The 20,659-nt window shown below is 31.1% G+C and overlaps 9 protein-coding genes across 9 annotated transcripts; 6 read left to right on the top strand and 3 right to left on the bottom strand.

Annotated features, from left to right (window-relative positions):
• Positions 1-94: 94 nt before the first annotated feature.
• On the top strand, positions 95-1,195 carry DFA_04230 (uncharacterized protein; the record flags this gene model as incomplete). Its single annotated transcript, XM_004366581.1, has 3 exons — positions 95-102; positions 171-909; positions 1,004-1,195. 3 exons carry the CDS (start codon positions 95-97, stop codon positions 1,193-1,195), a joined length of 939 nt encoding a protein of 312 aa, XP_004366638.1.
• A 174-nt stretch (positions 1,196-1,369) lies between these two features.
• DFA_04229 (putative ATP citrate synthase) lies at positions 1,370-2,919 on the bottom strand (the record flags this gene model as incomplete). Its single annotated transcript, XM_004366580.1, has 3 exons — positions 1,370-1,936; positions 2,003-2,253; positions 2,343-2,919. 3 exons carry the CDS (start codon positions 2,917-2,919, stop codon positions 1,370-1,372), a joined length of 1,395 nt encoding a protein of 464 aa, XP_004366637.1.
• A 426-nt stretch (positions 2,920-3,345) lies between these two features.
• Positions 3,346-6,427, top strand: ddx52 (putative RNA helicase; the record flags this gene model as incomplete). Its single annotated transcript, XM_004366579.1, has 7 exons — positions 3,346-3,469; positions 3,964-4,070; positions 4,161-5,031; positions 5,106-5,172; positions 5,254-5,448; positions 5,512-6,016; positions 6,092-6,427. 7 exons carry the CDS (start codon positions 3,346-3,348, stop codon positions 6,425-6,427), a joined length of 2,205 nt encoding a protein of 734 aa, XP_004366636.1.
• A 296-nt stretch (positions 6,428-6,723) lies between these two features.
• ppiH (U4/U6 small nuclear ribonucleoprotein) lies at positions 6,724-7,335 on the bottom strand (the record flags this gene model as incomplete). The annotated part of the gene is made up of 2 exons (XM_004366578.1): positions 6,724-7,129; positions 7,190-7,335. 2 exons carry the CDS (start codon positions 7,333-7,335, stop codon positions 6,724-6,726), a joined length of 552 nt encoding a protein of 183 aa, XP_004366635.1.
• A 239-nt stretch (positions 7,336-7,574) lies between these two features.
• erh (enhancer of rudimentary family protein) lies at positions 7,575-8,060 on the top strand (the record flags this gene model as incomplete). Its single annotated transcript, XM_004366577.1, has 3 exons — positions 7,575-7,577; positions 7,668-7,761; positions 7,882-8,060. The coding sequence occupies 3 exons, from the start codon at positions 7,575-7,577 to the stop codon at positions 8,058-8,060; spliced, it is 276 nt and encodes a 91-aa protein (XP_004366634.1).
• A 657-nt stretch (positions 8,061-8,717) lies between these two features.
• On the top strand, positions 8,718-9,953 carry trrA (thioredoxin reductase; the record flags this gene model as incomplete). Its single annotated transcript, XM_004366576.1, has 2 exons — positions 8,718-8,983; positions 9,071-9,953. The coding sequence occupies 2 exons, from the start codon at positions 8,718-8,720 to the stop codon at positions 9,951-9,953; spliced, it is 1,149 nt and encodes a 382-aa protein (XP_004366633.1).
• A 525-nt stretch (positions 9,954-10,478) lies between these two features.
• fslM-2 (G-protein-coupled receptor family protein) lies at positions 10,479-12,779 on the top strand (the record flags this gene model as incomplete). The annotated part of the gene is made up of 5 exons (XM_004366575.1): positions 10,479-10,668; positions 10,796-10,932; positions 11,012-11,910; positions 11,994-12,212; positions 12,302-12,779. 5 exons carry the CDS (start codon positions 10,479-10,481, stop codon positions 12,777-12,779), a joined length of 1,923 nt encoding a protein of 640 aa, XP_004366632.1.
• Positions 12,780-13,408: 629 nt separating this feature from the next.
• On the top strand, positions 13,409-15,387 carry DFA_04223 (uncharacterized protein; the record flags this gene model as incomplete). Its single annotated transcript, XM_004366574.1, has 6 exons — positions 13,409-13,828; positions 13,916-14,083; positions 14,163-14,489; positions 14,900-15,067; positions 15,156-15,272; positions 15,340-15,387. 6 exons carry the CDS (start codon positions 13,409-13,411, stop codon positions 15,385-15,387), a joined length of 1,248 nt encoding a protein of 415 aa, XP_004366631.1.
• Positions 15,388-15,501: 114 nt separating this feature from the next.
• Positions 15,502-20,390, bottom strand: DFA_04222 (uncharacterized protein; the record flags this gene model as incomplete). Its single annotated transcript, XM_004366573.1, has 6 exons — positions 15,502-17,969; positions 18,346-18,396; positions 18,468-18,708; positions 18,772-19,071; positions 19,139-20,142; positions 20,237-20,390. The coding sequence occupies 6 exons, from the start codon at positions 20,388-20,390 to the stop codon at positions 15,502-15,504; spliced, it is 4,218 nt and encodes a 1,405-aa protein (XP_004366630.1).
• Positions 20,391-20,659: the final 269 nt, after the last annotated feature.

Here is a 20,659-nt window from a genome sequence, read left to right as displayed (position 1 = left end):
TTCAAGTTTAAATAATATCCCTGTTAATAATAATAATCAAATCGACTCGACTAATCAACAACAACAACAAATTACATCAAGGAAAAGAAATACAATGTATGTGTAGAAAACAAACAATCTAGACTTAAAAGAAAATATTATTTTCTAACCTTTTCTATTTATTTTTTTAGTGATGAATATAATAATAATTATAATGTTCAATTGACACAAAGAATATATTTTACAACTGTTTCTGGACATCCAGTATCAGTATTTTCAATGATCCGTGGAGAGAGTAGAAAGGTAAAGATCAAAGGAAAGAGTGGTACATCTAAGGAATCCAATGATACCTATCCATCAATCAATTCATCTGATAATCAAGTGGTTACATCAGCCTCCAAGGAGATTGGAATATTAAAGAGTCTAAAGGGTGGTGAAACGTCGTATGGTCATTTATTGGGGTCGGTCTATGTTGCACCCAATCAACCAATTGCCTCTGACGATCTAGACATTAATGGTGTACCATTAAAGTATGATCCACTATTCCTCGACAATTCAGAGCTCAAGACTGGTAAACATCGTACCGTCATGAATCTGCCTGGCTACAAAATTTCAATCTTTCCCTACATTAAAAAAGGTGCCATCAAAGAGGAACTAAACGAACAGTTTAGACAAAAACATGAATGGATCAGTCAACCAGGTGTCACACTCTACAAGATTAGAAAACTCAAGAGAAAGCTTAAAAAGATTGCAATCATGTCTGATATTGAAATGTCTACCCTTGCACTATCCTATGTCTTTTTGGAAAAACTCATTCTCAAGAATATCATTACAAAACCTTCTTGTAAATTACATGCCTCTACTTGTTTATTATTGGCTGCTAAATTTCATGACCCAAAAGCTTTAGAATCACTTTCTCCTTTAATTGAAGTAAGTAAAAGAGAAAACAAAAGAGAAAAGAGAAAAGAATATTATATTTATTTAGTTTCTAATTCTAATTTTTTATTTTATTTTATTTATTTAGAGTATCGAAAAGAAATTTCCAATTACAAAAAAAGAATTACTTGCATCAGAGTTTAATGTATTTTCTCAATTATCTTTTGGTCTATTTATTGATATTCATGATATATTGCCACATTATAATAGACTAAAGATTGAATTATTAGATTCTGATCAAATATTAATTAATAGTGCAGTAAAACAATTATATTCTTGACCCAAAATCAAACAAACACAAACAAACAAACAAATATATAATTAATTAATAATAAGAATAGAAAGAATTTCTTTTTTTTTTTTTTCAATAAACCAAATAATATATATAAATTTAAACAAACAAACTATAAAAGAAGAAATGTATTTTTGTTTTATTATTTAATTATTTAATTTTTTAAACAGTAATTGGACTATTACCATTTGAACTACCATTACCATTAGTATTGCCATTTCCATTTCCATTTGAATGATTTTTTAAAGCAGTTGAGGGATCAATATTTGGAGAAGTATTGATATGTTGAATGGCCATTGAAACGATACTGGTCATATTGACTTCAGGACCGAAAACTTTGATTGGGACTTGAAGTTTATGACCAATTTCACGCATATGTTGTAAACCAGATTGATAATTGGGACCACCTCTTCTGACGAAAATATGTAAATTTGATCTTACAATCTCATCACTATATTGTTTGATGGCATGGATGATTCCTTTAAATGTGACTGCTACATCGGTAAAGTTGGCAATACCGCCTCCAATCAACAAGGCTCTTGGACGACCATCTGGATTACGAGTGGCAAGACTCAACATGGTAGATGCATACTTGTTGGTATCCTCTTCATTTGGATCTCCACTATATTCACCATAGTTACCCAATTCATGTCCATATCCCAAATCAGCAACTGTATCTGCATAAATCACAGATGCTCCTCCTCCTGCTACCATTGCCCAAATTCTTCCCTAAAAACGACCGATATTAAATTAATATTTAAATATATTATACTTGTTGTTTTTTTTTAAACTTACAGTTGGATTTAATAAAGTTAATTTTAAAGAAGCACCAGTCTTTTCATCAATATCATTTATAAAAGTTTCCTCTTGGAATAATTCTCTGCCAAATGGTTGTGGGAATTGGATTGGGTCACCATCAACCATCCACTTGTTACCACATTTGAATGATGCGCATTCATCAATCTCTCCTCTCATATCCAATGGGAATGGTTTACCATCTTGATCCAATGTAAATGGATTCATTTCAATAAAATGGAATGACAATTCTAAATTTAAAAAAAAGTAATAAATAAATATTTAAATATTTGTTTCTTTTTCTATTTCTTTTTTTTTTTGTTTCTATATCTTTTTTTACCTTCAAAAATTTTATAAACATTTTTAATAAAATCAATAATATATTCTCTATTTTGAATTGTATTATCAACGATTTCATGTAGATTGACGGTATCGATGGAGTCTCCGTAGGCAATATCGACACTTTTAACCTTATCCCAAAGCTCTTCAATTTCCATACCACCGCAACTTGAAAACGAGATGGTATTGACGTCACGTTTGGCAACGACCGACAAGTAGTATTCGACGGCGTGTGGAACAAATGGCTCGACTATGAAATGAGTGACTGGACCGGTCTTGCCAGAGATGGTGACTGACTTGCCCATACGTTCCTTGATGAATTGGTCAGCCTCTACAACGGTGGCATTCAAAAGGACAAGGTTATTTTTTCCACGTTTTCCAAACAACATGTCTGGCTTGACAACCAACTTGGTCGATTGCAACCAACTGTGTGCTGGAAGAGTCATCAACTCGACAAGACTCAACGATCCCTGTTGTACTTGTACCATCTTTAAGTTGAGTCTTTCATTACAAAGACTTGCCAAATGTTGTTTCAACAATGATTTACTACTGTATTCTCTAATCTTTTTTCTTGCCATTTCTTCTTATTAATAAATGAATGAATAAATAAATGGATAAAGTAAGTAAAGTAAAGTAACTTGAGTAGTATTGTATTTGTTGTTTGACTTTTTAAAGAGAATAAGAATAATGATAACAAATAATATATGATACTAATAATAATATGATACTATTATGTATGAATGTAATAGGAATATCAAATATTATTTTAAAAAAAGATAACATTATTAAAAAAAAAACAAAAGGATTGGTTGGATAAAGGGAGGGGGTTGGGAGGTGAGCAGACCGTATCCATTTTTTATCTCCTCAAATATATGTTTAACTAGTATCTAACATATGTTCAACATATATTTAAATATTAACACAAACAAACAAACTTTACTTACTTACGAGTATATTTAAGATTTTGATTTAATATTTATCTATATATCTCTGTATGTTTATGTATGTATGTTTATGAAATAATAAAAAGCATCAATGATGGATGGATATCTATTATCCTATCTCAACTACGTGCTATTAAGAAAGTATCATCCTCTTCTCCTTCTTCTTCTGATAAGTTATTCAGCAGTAAAAGAGAGAGGGGGAAAAGGTAATGCCCACCATCAAACAAGCTTCTTTCATTTCAAAAAGTGTAGCGGGACTGATAAGTTAATTTAAATTGAAAAGATTTTTTGGTTAATTTTAATTCCCAAATGGGAAAGCTGGGACGGAAGAACTCAACTCTTGTACTAATCCCACATATCCCATCCTTTTTCATTGTCGTATTCAATCATGAAACATAAATATGCTTGAGTTTTCCAACATACAATGATGGAAAATAATTTCTCGATAATCTATTATCGGTGAAACTTTTTAAATACGAGATCAAAGAAATATATATATTTATATGTATATAATTAGTACAAGTTGATCAATCCTCGTTTCATATGTTATACCTTTTTTGAAGGATAGTTGGAGAAACGAATAAATAAAAAAAAAAAAAAGAGAATTTGAGTTGTCAAAAACCCGAACGAATCGATTGTAGTATTCGTCTTGTTCGTTTATTTGTTTATTATTAAAAGAAGAAGCTATTATTAATAATAAGATGGATAAGAGTATATTCTTTAGTTTGGGAACAGGTGCTAGATTCAACAAACAGAAATATGCAAGAGATGTTGAATTGTTCAAGGTAAATATTAAAAGAGGGGTTGTGGTGGTAATGATGAGTCGTTCTCTAACACGTATATCTCTATCTATCTATCTTTATAACAATATGTAGGGAATTAAATCACAAGAAAGAGATGTACATCAAGCATCTAGTAACCTTCATTTCTTTGGAAAGAGTGATGTAAAGGTAGAACAAGAAAAGAAACAAAAGGAACAACAAAAAGAACAACAAAAGAAAGCTGCTGCAGAAGAGGAAAAGAATAAAAAGAGACAAAGAGAAGAAGAAAAGGAAAAGGAGGAAGAGGATGAGGATGAGGAAGACAACAGTCAAGATGAAGAAAATAGTCAAGATGAAGAAGTGGATGATGAAGAAGAAGACAAGGATGACTACAATGAATCAGAAGATGAAGATGAAGAAGATGTTGATATATTTCAAAAGAAATATGTACCAACTAAAATTAAAAATGAAGATGACAGTAGTGACGATGAAGATGATGATGAAGATAAAGTTAAAAAAGAAGAAAATGGTGGTGATAATAATAGTAATGGAGATATTAGAACTAAATTAAATATTAGTGTTACTGGAACAGATATACCAAATGTAATTCAAAGTTTTGATGAGTTACTTGAAGAACCATACAATATGCGTCAATATATTTTAAAGAATATTCGTGCTGCCAAATACAAGGATCCTTCACCCATCCAAATGCAATCGATTCCAGCCATTATCAGTGGTCGTGAGGTTATTGCCTGTGCACCAACTGGTTCCGGTAAGACTGCTGCCTTTTCCATTCCAATCCTTCAATCTCTACACGAACCAAAGAAACTTGGTTTCCGTTGTGTCATTGTTTCACCAACTCGTGAACTCGCTCAACAAATCTATAGAAACTTTAGACTGTTCTCAAAGGGTAAACCATTCAAAATATGTGTATTATCAAAAACTGTATCTGGTGATCAAATGGCTCCAATCTCTAAAAATTTTGGTAACTATCAAACAAACATTTATTTACATCTTTAATCCCCCAGTATTAACCAAACTATTATTATTATATTATAGATATTTTAATTACTACACCACAAAGAATTGTAAATTTAATTCAAAGTAGAGTTGTAAAATTAAATCAGTAAGTTGCAATCAACTAGAAAATGAATAGAATATTGAAAAATATATATTTATTTTTATATTAATATTATTTGTTATTTAGTGTTGAACATTTAGTATTTGATGAAGCAGATAAATTATTTGATGATCAATTTTTGGAACAAGTTGATAGTGTGATCAATGCTTGTAAGAATGCATCACTTAAAATCCATTTATTCAGTGCTACCATGAACGTAGTGGTTGAAGAAATGGCTAGATCCATTATGAAAAATCCAATCAAAGTTTTAATTGGTTCTCAGTATGTAGTTTGTTTGTTGAAAGAAAAGATTGAAAAATGATACTAACAGTTTATTTTCTATAGAAATTCAGCATCAATCAATGTTGATCAAAAATTATTATTTGTTGGTAAGGAAGATGGTAAATTATTGGCATTGAGACAATTATTCCAAAAGGGATTGGAACCACCTATTTTAATATTCGTGCAATCAAAGGAACGTGCCACTGAATTGTTCCAAGAACTTATTTTCGATAATATCAATGTCGATGTCATTCACTCTGATCGTACCCAACAACAAAGAGATACGATTGTACAACGTTTCAGATCCGGTAAGATATGGGTACTCATTTGTACCGAGTTGATGGCTCGTGGTATGGATTTCAAGGGTGTAAACTATGTCATCAATTTCGATTTCCCAAATACAATTGCTAGTTATGTTCATCGTATTGGTCGTACTGGTCGTGCCGGTCGTCAAGGTAAAGCTATTACTCTCTACACCAAAGATGATTTCCCAATGATCCCATCTATTTCAAATGTTATTAGAAATTCTGGTTATGATACTCCTGATTGGATGCAACATTTAACTACTGTAAGAAAGAAGAAATAGAAATAGAAAAAGAAAAGAATCAAAAGTACTAATTTAATCATTTATTATGTATTTTAGGATAAAATTACAGATGGGTATGCTGAAGATAGTGAAGTTAAAGTTAGAAGAAAATCAGTTTCAACTATTCCAGCCAATGAAAGATGGAAGATTCATGTTAATAATAAAAAAGAACAAACAAGAAAACAAATTCAATATGGTCAATATAATAATAGTAAAAATAACAACAATCAAAATAATAATTATAAAGGTAAGAAACCAAACAATAATGGAAATGGTGGAAATCAACAAAATAATAATAATAATAAGAAACCAAATAATAATCATAATAATAAGAAACCACAACAACAACAACAAGATTTGAAAAAGAGGAAGTTTGATTCACCAAAGAAATAAATAAATAATTGATTTTTTTGGAAATATTTTTATATTACTTTTAATAATTTTGATTTAATTTGATGGGTATTTTTTAATCCTTGAAATTAAAAGGATGTGTGCGTGTGTGGATCATCTTCTACTTTTTTGGATAGATCTATTGAAACATGTGTCATGGTTTGATCAAACATGTTGTGGACCAATTTAAAGAAAGATTTCTATCTATCACGTTGCAACATTATCGTTGCATTTGAAAAAGTAGTGGTTTATGTACAGTTGAAAGCTCTAGTCTAGACTATCATTGTTGTTTCTTGTGATTATAATTGACCACATTGAGTAATGACGATTTCATATTTTGGTTTACTTGTTTGAGGATTGATTGGAACATCTTCAATGGTTCTAACAACCTTCATACCATCGATAACTTGACCAAATACTACATTCTTTCCATCCAACCAATCAGTCTTTACACAAGAGATAAAGAATTGACAACCATTTGAATTTGGACCACTATTAACCATCGACAATGTACCAGGTCCAGTATGTTTTAGTTTAAAGTTCTCATCTGGGAATCTTTCGCCGTATATTGATTCTCTACCAGTACCATCACGTCTTACAAAATCACCTCCTTGAATCATAAAATCTTTTGAAACCTTGTGAAACAAACATCCTTTATATCCAATTGGTTGTCCTCCTCTTCTAAATTCACCTGTACAAAATTGTCTAAAAAACAAAGAAAGTTAGTTACTATATCTATTATGTTTTGTATTTATATGTAGGTACCTAAAGTTTTCAGCAGTCTTTGGGACTACATCAGCATACAATTCAATTCTGATTCTTCCAACTGCCTGACCACCGATACTAACATCAAAGAATACGATTGGGTTCTCTTCTTTAACTCCGTTACTATTAATATCTGATGTTGACATCCCTTCCTTTAATATATAAAATATATATATATATCTCTTCCTCTCAAGAATGAAACAAGTACAAGTACAGCAAAGTCATCAATAGAGTGCGAAGAAAGAGAGGGAACCTTGGCAATCGATTTTTTTTAATTTTTTTTCTGCTGATCATCATTCTACCCCTTTGAACTTGCAAGTCAAAACACCTACGAATTTTAAAAGTTTTATTATATCCCTTTAATTAAATACATAATATTATAATAATGGTAATTAATCTAGACACCTATCTTATATCTATATAGAACGTACTAATATAATATGAATACTACTACTACTACTACTCTACAATATTACAGAGCAGCAGACACACCATCGTATTGATGCAACCAGAAGGCAGAAAGGCCACCCGTACTTTTATGGATTATGAAACTGTTGAAGCTGCCGTTGAAGGTATGTATAAAGAGAGATAGATAGATAGATTAGATAGATTAGATATAGAGATAATAGATTGATTAATACTTGATGTGATGATATTAGGTATCTGTTACATATACGAACAAAAATTAAAAGAGTCAAGACCAACTCAAAAGAACATCACCTACGACATTGCTTCACTTTTCAAATATTTGGATAGCATTCATGATCTTTCATGTCTTGTTTACACTCATTCTATCAATGCTTACGTTCCATACAACAAGGAATGGATCAAGAATAGAATCATGAACCACTTGCAAAAAATGGCTCAATAAACAAACAACAAAAAGTAAACAAGTAAACTAAATAATAACAACAACAAACAAAGTGTAGTAATCAAAAATAGTCTCTCAACCCTCATCCCATCCAATATATATTGTCCAATAACACCATACCTATTTCCTTTATAAAAAGGATAATAGGATTTTAAAATCAACACAAGAAATCAAATTAAATTAAAATGTATTTAAAATATCAAAAAAGAAGAATAAATAATATAAACAACAACCACCAAAAAATGACAACAAATCAAGAGTAACAACAAACCAAAGGAACAATGAACCCACATATTAATGTACATGGAAGAAAGAATCGCGTTATGTTGTTTATGGACCCGAATAACCCTAACCCATGTTGTTGCCATTTCAACAAAAGTTTTACAAGAAATTCAAATTATTTATTCACACGGAATACTGGTATATTTATACACCATACTAAAACCAAATCTAGATATCATATGATGATAGTTGACTACTTTGAAAATTGTTGAGTATTTACATCGACGTTTGTTCCATTGTTCTATTCTAGGGACCGTTCTCTTGTTCTTTCCGAATCGCTTTTTTTTTTTTTTTAATTTTTTCAAGCCACCCCACAAAACTTTAAAAGCGCTGGTTGAATCAAAAGTGGTGAAGAGACAGACATTAATAAATATAATGATAAAGAGGTTATTAACTACAAACAGTAATAAATTCATTCAATCATCATCATCACAATCACAATCATTATTTAGATTAAATAATAACAACAATAACTTATATCAATACAAATCAACATCGACATTAACAGTCAACAACAATAATAGTAATATTAACAATATATCATATATCATCAGAAGAATGTCAACTGAACAAAAGATCGAAAAGGTAGTCATCGTTGGAAGTGGTCCAGCTGGTCACACTGCTGCTATTTATACTGGAAGGTATGTAGTATCTATCTCTATCTATCTCTATCTATCAATCAATACACATATATAGTATACGAGTATTAACTTTAAATAAATATTTAGAGCAAGATTAGAACCAATCATGTTTGAAGGATTTATGGCAGGAGGAGTTGCAGCAGGAGGACAATTGACAACAACTACAGAGATTGAAAATTTCCCAGGATTTGCTCAACAAATCTCTGGACCCGAGTTGATGGACAGAATGAGAGAGCAAAGTGTACACTGTGGTACTCGTATCGAGACCAAGAACGTCTTGAGAATGGATCTTAGTAAGCGACCATTCACATTATACATTGAGGACGAAGAGGACAAGCCCGTCCTTGCCGAGACTGTTATTATCGCTACTGGTGCCACCGCTAAAAAGATGGGTGTCCCAGGCGAAGAAGAATACTGGAGCAGAGGTATCTCTGCCTGCGCCGTCTGCGATGGTGCCCTTCCAATCTACCGTAACAAGCATTTGGTTGTCGTCGGTGGTGGAGACACTGCCTGCGAAGAGGCCACCTTTTTAACACATTTTGCTAGCAAGGTTAGTTTGTTGGTGCGTCGTGATGAAATGCGTGCATCAAAGGCCATGCAACAACGTGTCCTTGCTAACCCAAAGATCACCATCGTCTGGAACACCGAGTTGGTAAGTGCCCGTGGTGATGGCAAGCTCTTGACCCACGTCACTGTCCAAACCAAGGGCAAGGAACCAGAAGAACTCGCTGCTCAAGGTCTCTTTTACGCTATTGGTCATGTTCCAAACACTGCTTTCCTCAACAACCAAATCACACTCGACGAAACCGGTTACATCATCACTCAAGGTCACTCGACCAAGACAAACATTGAAGGTGTCTTTGCCTGTGGTGATGTTCAAGATAAGATCTATCGTCAAGCTATCACTGCTGCCGGTACTGGTTGTATGGCTGCTCTTGAAGCTGAACGTTTCTTATCTGAACAACATTAAAAAAAATAGAAAATAATAAAATATAAATTAAATCAAAACAAACAAACAATAGATATATAAATGGATCTTTGTGGGATTTGTACGGATGTTGGGAGATTGGGTAACAGTTGAAAACGAAGTGTAGGGTGTTTAGGGCTCTATAGTCTTTCCAAGGGCATACCCAATTTGCCAGAGTAGTTTTTTTTAGATTTTTTTTCCGACCCTCACCTATCCAGATGCGACTGTTCAGTGAAGCGACACTTATTTTCGCCACAAGTCATTGTTGTCAACCACCCGCTCATCTTAAACTCCGACCTTAACTCGAGTTATGACTCGAGTCTAAAGCCAAACAAAGATACTAGCAAGGTGTTAGGTACGGCAGTAAACTCTAAATTGACCCATGCATTATTACAACAATGGTTAGCCACTGAAATCTTGATTCCATTTCAAAACGAGCACTATCAAGTCATTGATCATTCATTCATTCCTCATTCATTCATTAATCAATAATATCGAGAGAAAGTGAAGTGTAAATATAAATAATAGATGGATATTAAAGCAGTAGTAGTTGTATTTTTGATACTTGCAACTTTAACAACATCAGTATACAGTAATCAATTAGCAAATCAAATCAATGGTGATTACTATTATCCAATTGACCAAGGAGCAAAATGTGAACCATATATAGGTGATAGACCAGACTTTCCTCTTTGTGGAGGTTTGCTAGCAAACCCAAGTATGTACAAATAATATATATGTAAAATAAAAAATAATAATAAAAAAAACGGCAGTGCTTCACATCACCAAAGTAGAAAAATATTCTATTCTATTTTTATTTATTTTCTAATTAATCTTCTCTAAAGATTCAATCTATGTAAATTCAACAACCAATCAAACCTACCTTAGAACACAAACAGAAACATATTTTCAATTGGTTCAATTAATCGGACCTCAAGAATGTCAATCTGATACTGCAACCTATATCAATCTTTGTTCATTTGTATGTACATATATATAGATAGTATACTATCATTGTTATTATGCTCATTATAATTAACCTCTTTTCTTGCTGCTTTTAGTTCTTTTTAGAATGTTTAAATGTAACTGTTAATGATACAGTTACAAATACATCTACTGTTGTGGTGTTACCTAGAAGAACATGTCAGAATAATTGTTATCAAGCTGCAACAGAGAAATGTCAAATACCAGAGACTTTATTTAATTGTTCTAAAGGTGATCCTGCATTTGGTAATGATTATATACCTAGTTATCCGGTCAATGGAAGTTTATACAATTTAACAGAGTTTGGAGGTACATTTGATTACAAGGTACAGTGTCTCAACCCTTTACTATACGTAAATGGCTCGTACAATCAAAAGTCGTGTCCTTTACCACTACTTTTATTCAATTCTACCATGTCACACGAGCAAGGTGGGAAGGAAGGATACTTTTACGTAACGAATAGTAGTGCATGTGTGTTACCATGTCCACTACCAATATTCACAGAGAATCAGTGGGATTCACTCTTTACCTTTCACGATGTCATTGCCTATCTATCATTCTTTGGTAGTTTGTTTACATTTGTTACATTTGCATGTCTCAATCAATTCAAAACTGCCAATGATAAGAACTTGGCACTCTTTTTAACATCAATCTTTTTAATGTCATTGTCTGGCGTACTCAACAATTTCATGGGCCGTGGTAGTACAGAATCCTTTTTATGTCCTTCACAAATTCGATCTACCTCTTCAGAGGATGGTATGTGTGTATTCAACGCATTTTTATTTCAATTCTCTGCACTCAACTCTGCAGCATGGTGGTGTGTCATTGCCATAGAAATCTATTACACCATCACTCATTTAACCAAGAAACTCGAACTTTTCAAATACTATCTTGCTGGTATCACAATCTTTACACTTGTTTTTAGTTTTGTTCCACTTGGTTTAAAAGTTTATGGTTATAATAAGGGAAACTTTATGTATGTAATCGAGAAATATAAATATATTAAAAGCCAAGTATAAAAATATATATTAATTAAAATATATTAATTTATTTATTTAGGTGTTGGATAGTTGGAGGAGATGTTTATGAAAATGTATTTTTATGGGTACCTTTGGGAGTTGCATTAACCATTGCATCGGTACTCATTGTATTGGTGATGATTGAAATATTTAAAGTGGTTAGAGCTACTGGAAGAGGAGGTAGTCTTATCATACTCGAGGCAAAACCAATGTTGATGGTAATCGCCATTTATTTTTCTTATGTTTATCTTTTCTTTTGGTATGATGAAATATATAATTTAAAATAGATTAATATATATTTATATTTATTTATTAATATATATTTTGTTTGTTTATTTAATTGTTTAGGAATTATTATTCAGATAATGTAGTTACAAAGAGAATTTATGATACAGAGGTACCATCATTTTCACAATGTTTATTTAGTGGTCGAAGTGATTGTACGTTGAGAGGACCTGATTTTGGTATGATGGCGGCATATGTTTATTTCCTTCGTATCTATGGATTGTATAGCTTTTTTATTTATGGATTCAGTGCAAAGTCTAGAAAGATTTGGAAGAGATCTATATTTATTCATAATAGATTGGTACAAGGTATTTTGGCACGTTTCCAAAATAGATTTAGAGGTAGTGGTGGAGACAAGACAAAGACAAATCCAACAGAATCTACAAACCATCCATCGGCTGGTAGTAATGCAAGTAGAACTATTTCAAAGATTGATGTAGAATCTACAATGAAATCACTCGATTATAATTCAGATTCTGAAGAGGATTTAGATGACAATGAAATTAAATTACAACAGCGAGATGTTTCAACACCTTTCTAGAAATCAATTAAAAACATTTGATTGAATAAAACTATCCTACCTAAATGAACAGGTTAGAACCATATTGATGAAACTTTAATGAATTATTTATTTAAGGGGGTTGAACAAGAATAAGCCAAATATATTTTGTTCTTTTACCTGGATACGGAGCACTCGTCCAAATATCTGCTTCTGGAAAGATAGTAAATGCAATTTAATCTCCATAAACAAATAAATATTGTAACTAGTAACCAATTTAATTAATGAATCGAATAATTTATTTTGAAGCAGAATCAAATTAAACAAAAAAAAAATAATTATTTTTTTTAATATATATTTTTTGGAAACCGAGACCTGTTTTATCGAACGAACGTTTTCTTTTTTATTATCTTTACGATTGTGTGTGTCTGTCTCAAGAATGACGATAACATTTGCAGGGTTACTCGGACACTCGTATATCAGACATGTGATATTCAAACAAGTTCGGGTGTTGTCAAGACATCGATCATTCGATTGGGGGGCTGTACCCAGCAAAAGGTAGTGATATTGTAAAGTTACCCTATCTTGAAATGATCAGTAGGTATGCAATGCCTTGGGACTTTATCAAACATTATTTACCACCTCGAGAGAATGTATTGTTTGAAAGAAGAATGCATGTCATCAGAAGGTATTGTGGTCACCCAAATGCAAAGTTGGCTACACTCATACATCTGATCGATGATTGGTCACCAGATTTCGATCCTCAAGACAAACAACCCTATTACAACGAATTGGCACACAAAATTGGATCAAGCGGCAACGTCGAGATATTGGAATATCTTATCAAGAGGTATCCAAACATGGACTTGAAAGGTGCCAAACCTCAAGCAGTAGCATGTGGTCATTTATCAATCCTCAAACTATTAGAGAAAGAGTCTGATGACGAAATCAAACTAAACGGATTGTTAAGTGCTGTATACAGAGGAGATGTAACTGTACTAGAATACCTTTACAATAAGGGAATCACATTTAAACCAAGTACTCTACCACTCGATGATGCTGCTTGTAGAGGAAAACTTGAAGTTTTAAAGGTATGTAAAAAAGTATCACACATTATAATCCTCAACATAACAATGTACATTTAAAGTCTAATACTCTTTTCTTTACTATAATTATAGTTTCTACATCTTAAAAAAATAAAAGGAATTACAAAAGAGGCAATGAACAAAGCTGCTTTTTTCGGACACTATGAAACTGTAAAATGGTTACATGAAAATAGATCAGAGGGATGTACAACAGATGCTATGGATAAAGCTGCTGAAAGAGGGCATTTTGAAATAGTAAAAGTGTGTAGAACTACTAAACAATATTATATTATCAATATATATAAATATTAATTGATCTATTTTTTTTTTCTATTTTTAGTATTTACATGAAAATAGATTAGAAGGATGTACAAACAAAGCAATGACAAAAGCAGCAGAGAATGGATCTTTGGATATAGTAGAGTATTTACATTTTAATAGAACTGAAGGATGTCTTCCCATGACAATGGATTCAGTGTATAGTTTAGAGGTTTTACAATTTTTACATTATCACCGAACTGAAGGATGTAGTAAGATGGCCATGCACAATGCCATTCAAAGAGTTAAATTTGAAAATATCAAATTCCTACAAGAAAATAGAACCGAAGGATGTTCACCAGAAGCAATCTCTGTTGCAATAACTAGTGCTAATTTTGAGATTTTAAAGGTAAATATGAAAGAAAAAGAAAGAAAGAAAGAAAGAAACTTTAAAAAAAAACAACTTTTATTAATCATTTATTTATTTTAGTATTTGGTTGAAAATAGAACAGAAAGATTGACTAAACCAATTAATAGGATATCTTTTCTGAGACCTGGTTTAGAAATGACTATATTTCTTTGTGAAAAATTCAAATCATATGTAGAGTTGGCAATTCTTGAATATGCACTGCAAATGGTCGATTGGATATAATTGAATATCTTGATCGACGATATCCAATCTATGGCATTTGGACTAAAAATTCAATGAATAATGCTGTTTTAAATAATCAATTTGAAGTTTTAAAGGTAATTTAAATTCAAATGATATCTTTTTAAATATTAAATATTAATAATTGAATTATTTATTTATTGGTTTAGTGGTTACACTTTCATCGTACTGAAGGATGTACAACATTGGCTATGGATACTGCCGCCAAAAGTGGATTTATGGATATAGTTGAATTCCTACATCAACATAGAACTGAAGGAGCAACCACTAAAGCTTTGGATGATGCTTGTGGAGCTGGAAAATTTGAAATAGTAAAAGTATGGTTCAAATATATAAAAAATACATCTCTTTGACATGATTATAATCAGTATTATTAACAATTGATCAAATTCCCTTTTTATTTAGTTTTTACATTTTAATAGAAGTGAAGGATGTACTAATGAAGCAATGTCAAAAGCTGTAGCATGTGGCAAAGTAGAAGTAGTAGAATTCCTTGTCAAGAATCGTACTGAAGGGTGTATTGTAGAAAAGGTTTTGTCTCGTCAAACTTCAAGCAGCTCATACAATACTGCCTTGAAATACCTTTTAGACAATACCAATTTCATATCAAAAACTGATATTAAAGAAAACCATTTAAAATCATATATGGATCAATGGACAGATTATGAGTCTGTCAATCTCCTTAGACAATATTTAAAAAAAGAATAAATAAATAAATAATATCTTTCAAAAGTTTATTTAACAATTTATTCTATTCAGCATCCAATGCTCTTAATAATTCAATTGATCCAAAGAAATTGAAAAGAGGACGATACAATGTTTGAATTTGTTTCATCTTACTAGATTTGTAAAATGAAACTCTGTTTGATCTTGCCATATCCGCCAAAGTGTATGTTCCAGAGACTTTTGTCTTTTGTTCATACTTTAAACGTGATTGCCATCCACTGAAAACATACATATCTCTATCTTTTAATACTTGGCCCATAAATTCCAAAATGGTAAGATTATTTTTTTGATTATTATTTTGATTATTTGGATGTTGTTCATTAACTAATGTATTTGGAATATAAATACTATCAAAACAAATATAGGAAAATATATTTTTGTTTGAAAAGATAGAGTTGATAAATTCTTTTGCCTTTAATCTTTGTTGGTATCTCTGGACCAAGTCTGGTGAAGAGTTTTCTAAAGGAAGAGTTGTATGATGTAAAGGAGCGATCGAGTTTGAATAAAAACAATCCAAACGATTACAATCATCCACAACGTAGATTAGATTTTGAATAAACTTTTCCATGAGGAAGGCACGGTCTCCTATCGGTACCGATCCAATGGTACGGTCAAATAGTTCAAAGTTGAGTGATCTGGTACATTGAATGGTGCTTTTCGCTATTCTTGGCGTTGCAGATAGATAGCCATGCATATACCATTGGTATATCTCCTTTGGACTATCACCTGGTCGATGGTTGATCGTTGGGAATAGCGATTGGATAGTTTCCCACAACAATGTACTAGGATGTGAAAGTAATCTACAAATTAAATATTGATCACAAACTATTTCATTGACAGTCGACTTTAATCTTTGCATGGCGTATCCAACCAAATTGACATATTCTCCAATCTTGATAGAATCTGTAGTTGTTGGTATGTAAAGTATCTTGTAAGGAATTTGGTAAAGAGGATGATGATTTTGTTGAATAGCGAGATCCAATACAAAAGTTAATAATTCTTTTGATCCAATTTTGAAACAACAATTTATAGCATATTGATAATCCAAATAAATTGTTTTTTTGTTGGATTCAATCTTTTCATTTTCATTTTGATTATTATTATTATTTTGATTATTTTGATTATTAATTTGATCATTGTAAAATTGAATAGATGATGTGACATGATGTAATAAATTAATGTCTTTTGAAAGAACAATTGATCCCAATATTTTTGAAGTTGATATATTGTTTTGTTTTTGGAGTGTGACCTTGTTGGAGTTGAATAAAGTATAAAACAATGATATTGATTGTAAAAGAGGATGAATCTTTTCCAATATCCATTTGCCACCAAGAGGATTGGAAAATTTATCCAATACCAATAATATGATTGATATAAAATGTTGTTTTTGTTTTTCTTGGTTTATATCACCGTGAGCATAGAGTTGTACATCTTTTGGATTTAAAGATGAATGTAGAGTATAACTATTACTATTGATATTATTATTAACCGACATGATATAATTGATCATTTTAATGTTACTAGTCCAAATTGCATAATTTAAATGAGAGGATGTCAACATTTTTGGTCCACCATGATTTTCCACGACATAATCTATCATCTTTGTATTAGAGTATTTGATTGATTTCTTAATAATATGTTGCCAATTGACTTTACATATTTTATATTGGTGCAATAATGATAGAGTCTTTAAGATTAATTGATCTGTTGGTTTTTGAAGAGGATGATGGGAGGAAGGAGGGGTAATAGTCAATGTAGATATATCTATATCTATGTCTTGTTGATTATATAATTTGTTGATATGATTAATGATTGTTTCACAAATGATTGAATGATTGAATATTAATCTTGTGAATTTATTACTATACTTGAATACTAGTAGGTCTTTAGCGAATCTATCGTGAAGGATGAATACAACATCTATAAACGATAATAGAGATTGTATATGTAGTCGATTGATTGATTCGGCTTGATCGTTACTACTACCGTCCAATTTGAATCGATAGTAATATTTGCCTTTTAAGAGATTAGACAACTCTTTACGAGGATTGGTAAATGTACATTGAAGTGCCAGGTATTTGATAATGTCGGGATTACAACATAGCGTCGTAGCAGTCTCCCACAATACATTTCGGTAAGATTCCACCAAACCAGTGCAATAATGTAAATACCAACCCTTTGATTGTTCTACTTTGACCAGTGTTTGATCTAGTTGCACTAGATGAGCATATTTGAAGAATAGATCGGCTCGATTATACCGAACAAACTTGTACAGTGATGTATCACTCTCTATATCCTTTCCAATACGTGGATTGGTAAAATAAGTGTACTCATAATGAGAAGGTTGTCTTTTTAGTTGTTGTTTGACTGTTACGATGTGGTCAGTTGATGAGTGTTGTTGTTGTTGTTTTTGTGATCGATCATCTAGATGATCGACTTTACACGTTAAATGTATCCATCTTATATAATAAAATATCTGTCTCTTGATAACAACTTGATTAAATAAAAATTTAAATAATCTAGTTATCTCTTTTTCTTTGTTGTTGTTTATCTCTTTTGTCATCTTTCATCAAAAACCGAAAATCAGATTACTTTTGAATTTTTTTAGACAACAACATGAAAATATTGAAAGGAATTAAAAAAAATAAAATAAAAGGAAATAGTTGGGAACCATAATAATAATGTCCATGGATGATTCCAATGACTGATTTCTTCCAACCTACGCTGATTACGGTCCACCCAATAAACATTATAATAGATATTCTTGAACAAACAATAATTGTCATTCGTGACAAAAAACTATGTGATTCTTTGTTTGATAATAATAATAAAAATTGATGTCCTGGTAATGAAAGTACAATAAATAAACATGCAAATTGATTATTACTTATCATTAATATTAATCCTATTAATGTTAAATCTATAGATAATGGAAATAATGATTAGAAAAAAAAAAAAAGATAGAAAACTTTTGAAATTAAAAGTACATACATCCTAATAATATCAATATTAAAGAATCTTTTTTCATGGTCGATTCATTTTCATCTTGGGTTGATGGCGGGGGTGTAAGAATAGATGTTAAAGTTTGAAATAAAGGTTTATAAATAAGCCAATAAAATAGTGTACACATTATTAAATAAATGATTGACGATACAATTATTTGATTTTCAATATTATCCTTTAATAAATAAATATCATTAAATAATTCAATTATCCAATGTGTATTTGTAATCTAGTTTAAAAAAAAAAAAAAAAGTTAGAAACAAGTTAAATAAATTAATTAATAAATATTTACATTTAAATCGATAGTTGGTAAAAGACCAAGAATATTTGATAAAAATGTAGGTAATAAAAGATATGATATCAATAATAGTAGTAATGGAATAAACCATAGAAATGATTTAAATAAGGATAAATAAAATGAATTAGTGCTACTGTTATTATTATTATCTTTTCCTTTTTGTCCTTGAGAATATTTAAATAATATATTTAATATCAATATAACGTTTGATATGGTTGATAGTATCATTGGTAGTAATGCCTGTCCAGTATCTATAAAATATACCGATCCTCCCAACATATACCATCTAAAACTCTAAATATTTTGAACAATAAATTTGTTAGTTATAATTGTGATGGACGATGTTCTATGTTTAACATACATGATGTAATTGTTCATCAGCATTATTTAAATGTCTGATTGTAGTTTCAATGATCTTTCCAAGAGTGATAAATGTTTTTGATGGTGATATTATATTTAGTGAGTTATTATTGCTATCTGTATGAATATTCCTAAGTGGTGAAGAGTAATAATCAAAATCGAAAAAGTTACGAGAGGCATCAGTACTTATACCAATAGAGTTGATTCCATAACGTGTATAGATAGCATGATTAGATCTTGGAAGTGAAATGGATGAATGAAGGATAAAAGATAATAGACCGGTGATTGAACCAACGGGTGGCTCCCAATGACCCATCGAACTGAGTCCAACTGGAACATCGTTTAGATAAGATGTAGTGGACAAGACATTAACCATATCAAGGTTTGGTAAAGACCCCTCTAATCCCTCTGGATAGATTATAATCTTTTTAAATAAATCATCCGATGTTACAATCCTATCCAATGCAATCGTACCAAATATAGGACCACTTCTCATTAATGGCTGTTTTGTCCAACCAATATTCTTGTTGGTACTTTTAAATTGACCATAATCATTGAGCCAAACAGATACACCACTAATGTCAAGGTCACGACCCTCACTTGTAAACACAAAGTATAGGTCCCTAGAACTCCATCGACTCTTTTCACCAAGATACTCTATAAAAGCGAGTAGAAAGGCTATACCTCCTTCACTCTTGTTCTGATCGTATGTAGTTGTTACGACAAATGATTCAGTTCCAATGGCTCGTGATGCACGCAACACTCCAATCACATTGATACCAACACGATCCCTTGATGCGTTAAACCTATGTATCTGGACATCCACCGACCCAATTTCAATCAATCTATCGTGTATCCAATATGCTCGATTAGCTACTTCATCATCGTCATCTTCAATCAATGATCTATGATACTCTTCAGCCTGTTTCACAAAAGTCAAAGAGTTTGATATGAATGGTGTTACAGTACACTGTAAATTCTTTTCTGATAGATATGTATTTCTTCCTAAACATACATTTAAAACACAAAAGATTAGAGAGAGAGAGTTGAATGAAATGATTAAAGTCAAAGTTTCTTCTTGTTGGTGAAAAAAACATACCCAAAAAAGGAAGATAAAATAAAATTAAAATGGCAAGTAAATGAACTATGATGGAAAGATAAATAATGATTCTATTATTTTGAAAGATGAATGATTTTACATTTTGAGTTAAAATATTAATATAAACATTTAATTCTTCTAAAATAGATATCATTTAAAATTTTAACTTTTAAAAATAAATAATAAAAATAAAAACCAAGACGAATAAATAAAGTAGTAGACCAAAAAAAAAAGAATGATCATTATTCAAAAAGTGGGGTGTGAGTGTGTTTGAAGCAGGAAACGATAAACATTCGTTCAAAAAAAAAAAAATCAAATATATAAATAAAGATAATTGGGATAAATATACAGATAAAAGTAATAAATAATATTTCTAGAATAATAAAAAATATTTATTATAATTTTTAATGAATCATTCTATCT

This window comes from Cavenderia fasciculata, assembly GCF_000203815.1.
Source record: "Cavenderia fasciculata unplaced genomic scaffold Scf_Dfasci-G-b-285a01.f1-5, whole genome shotgun sequence".
Lineage (NCBI taxonomy): Eukaryota > Evosea > Eumycetozoa > Acytosteliales > Cavenderiaceae > Cavenderia > Cavenderia fasciculata.
The sequence above is the reverse complement of the archived record's forward strand: the minus strand, read 5'-3'. Positions and strand labels throughout refer to the sequence as shown.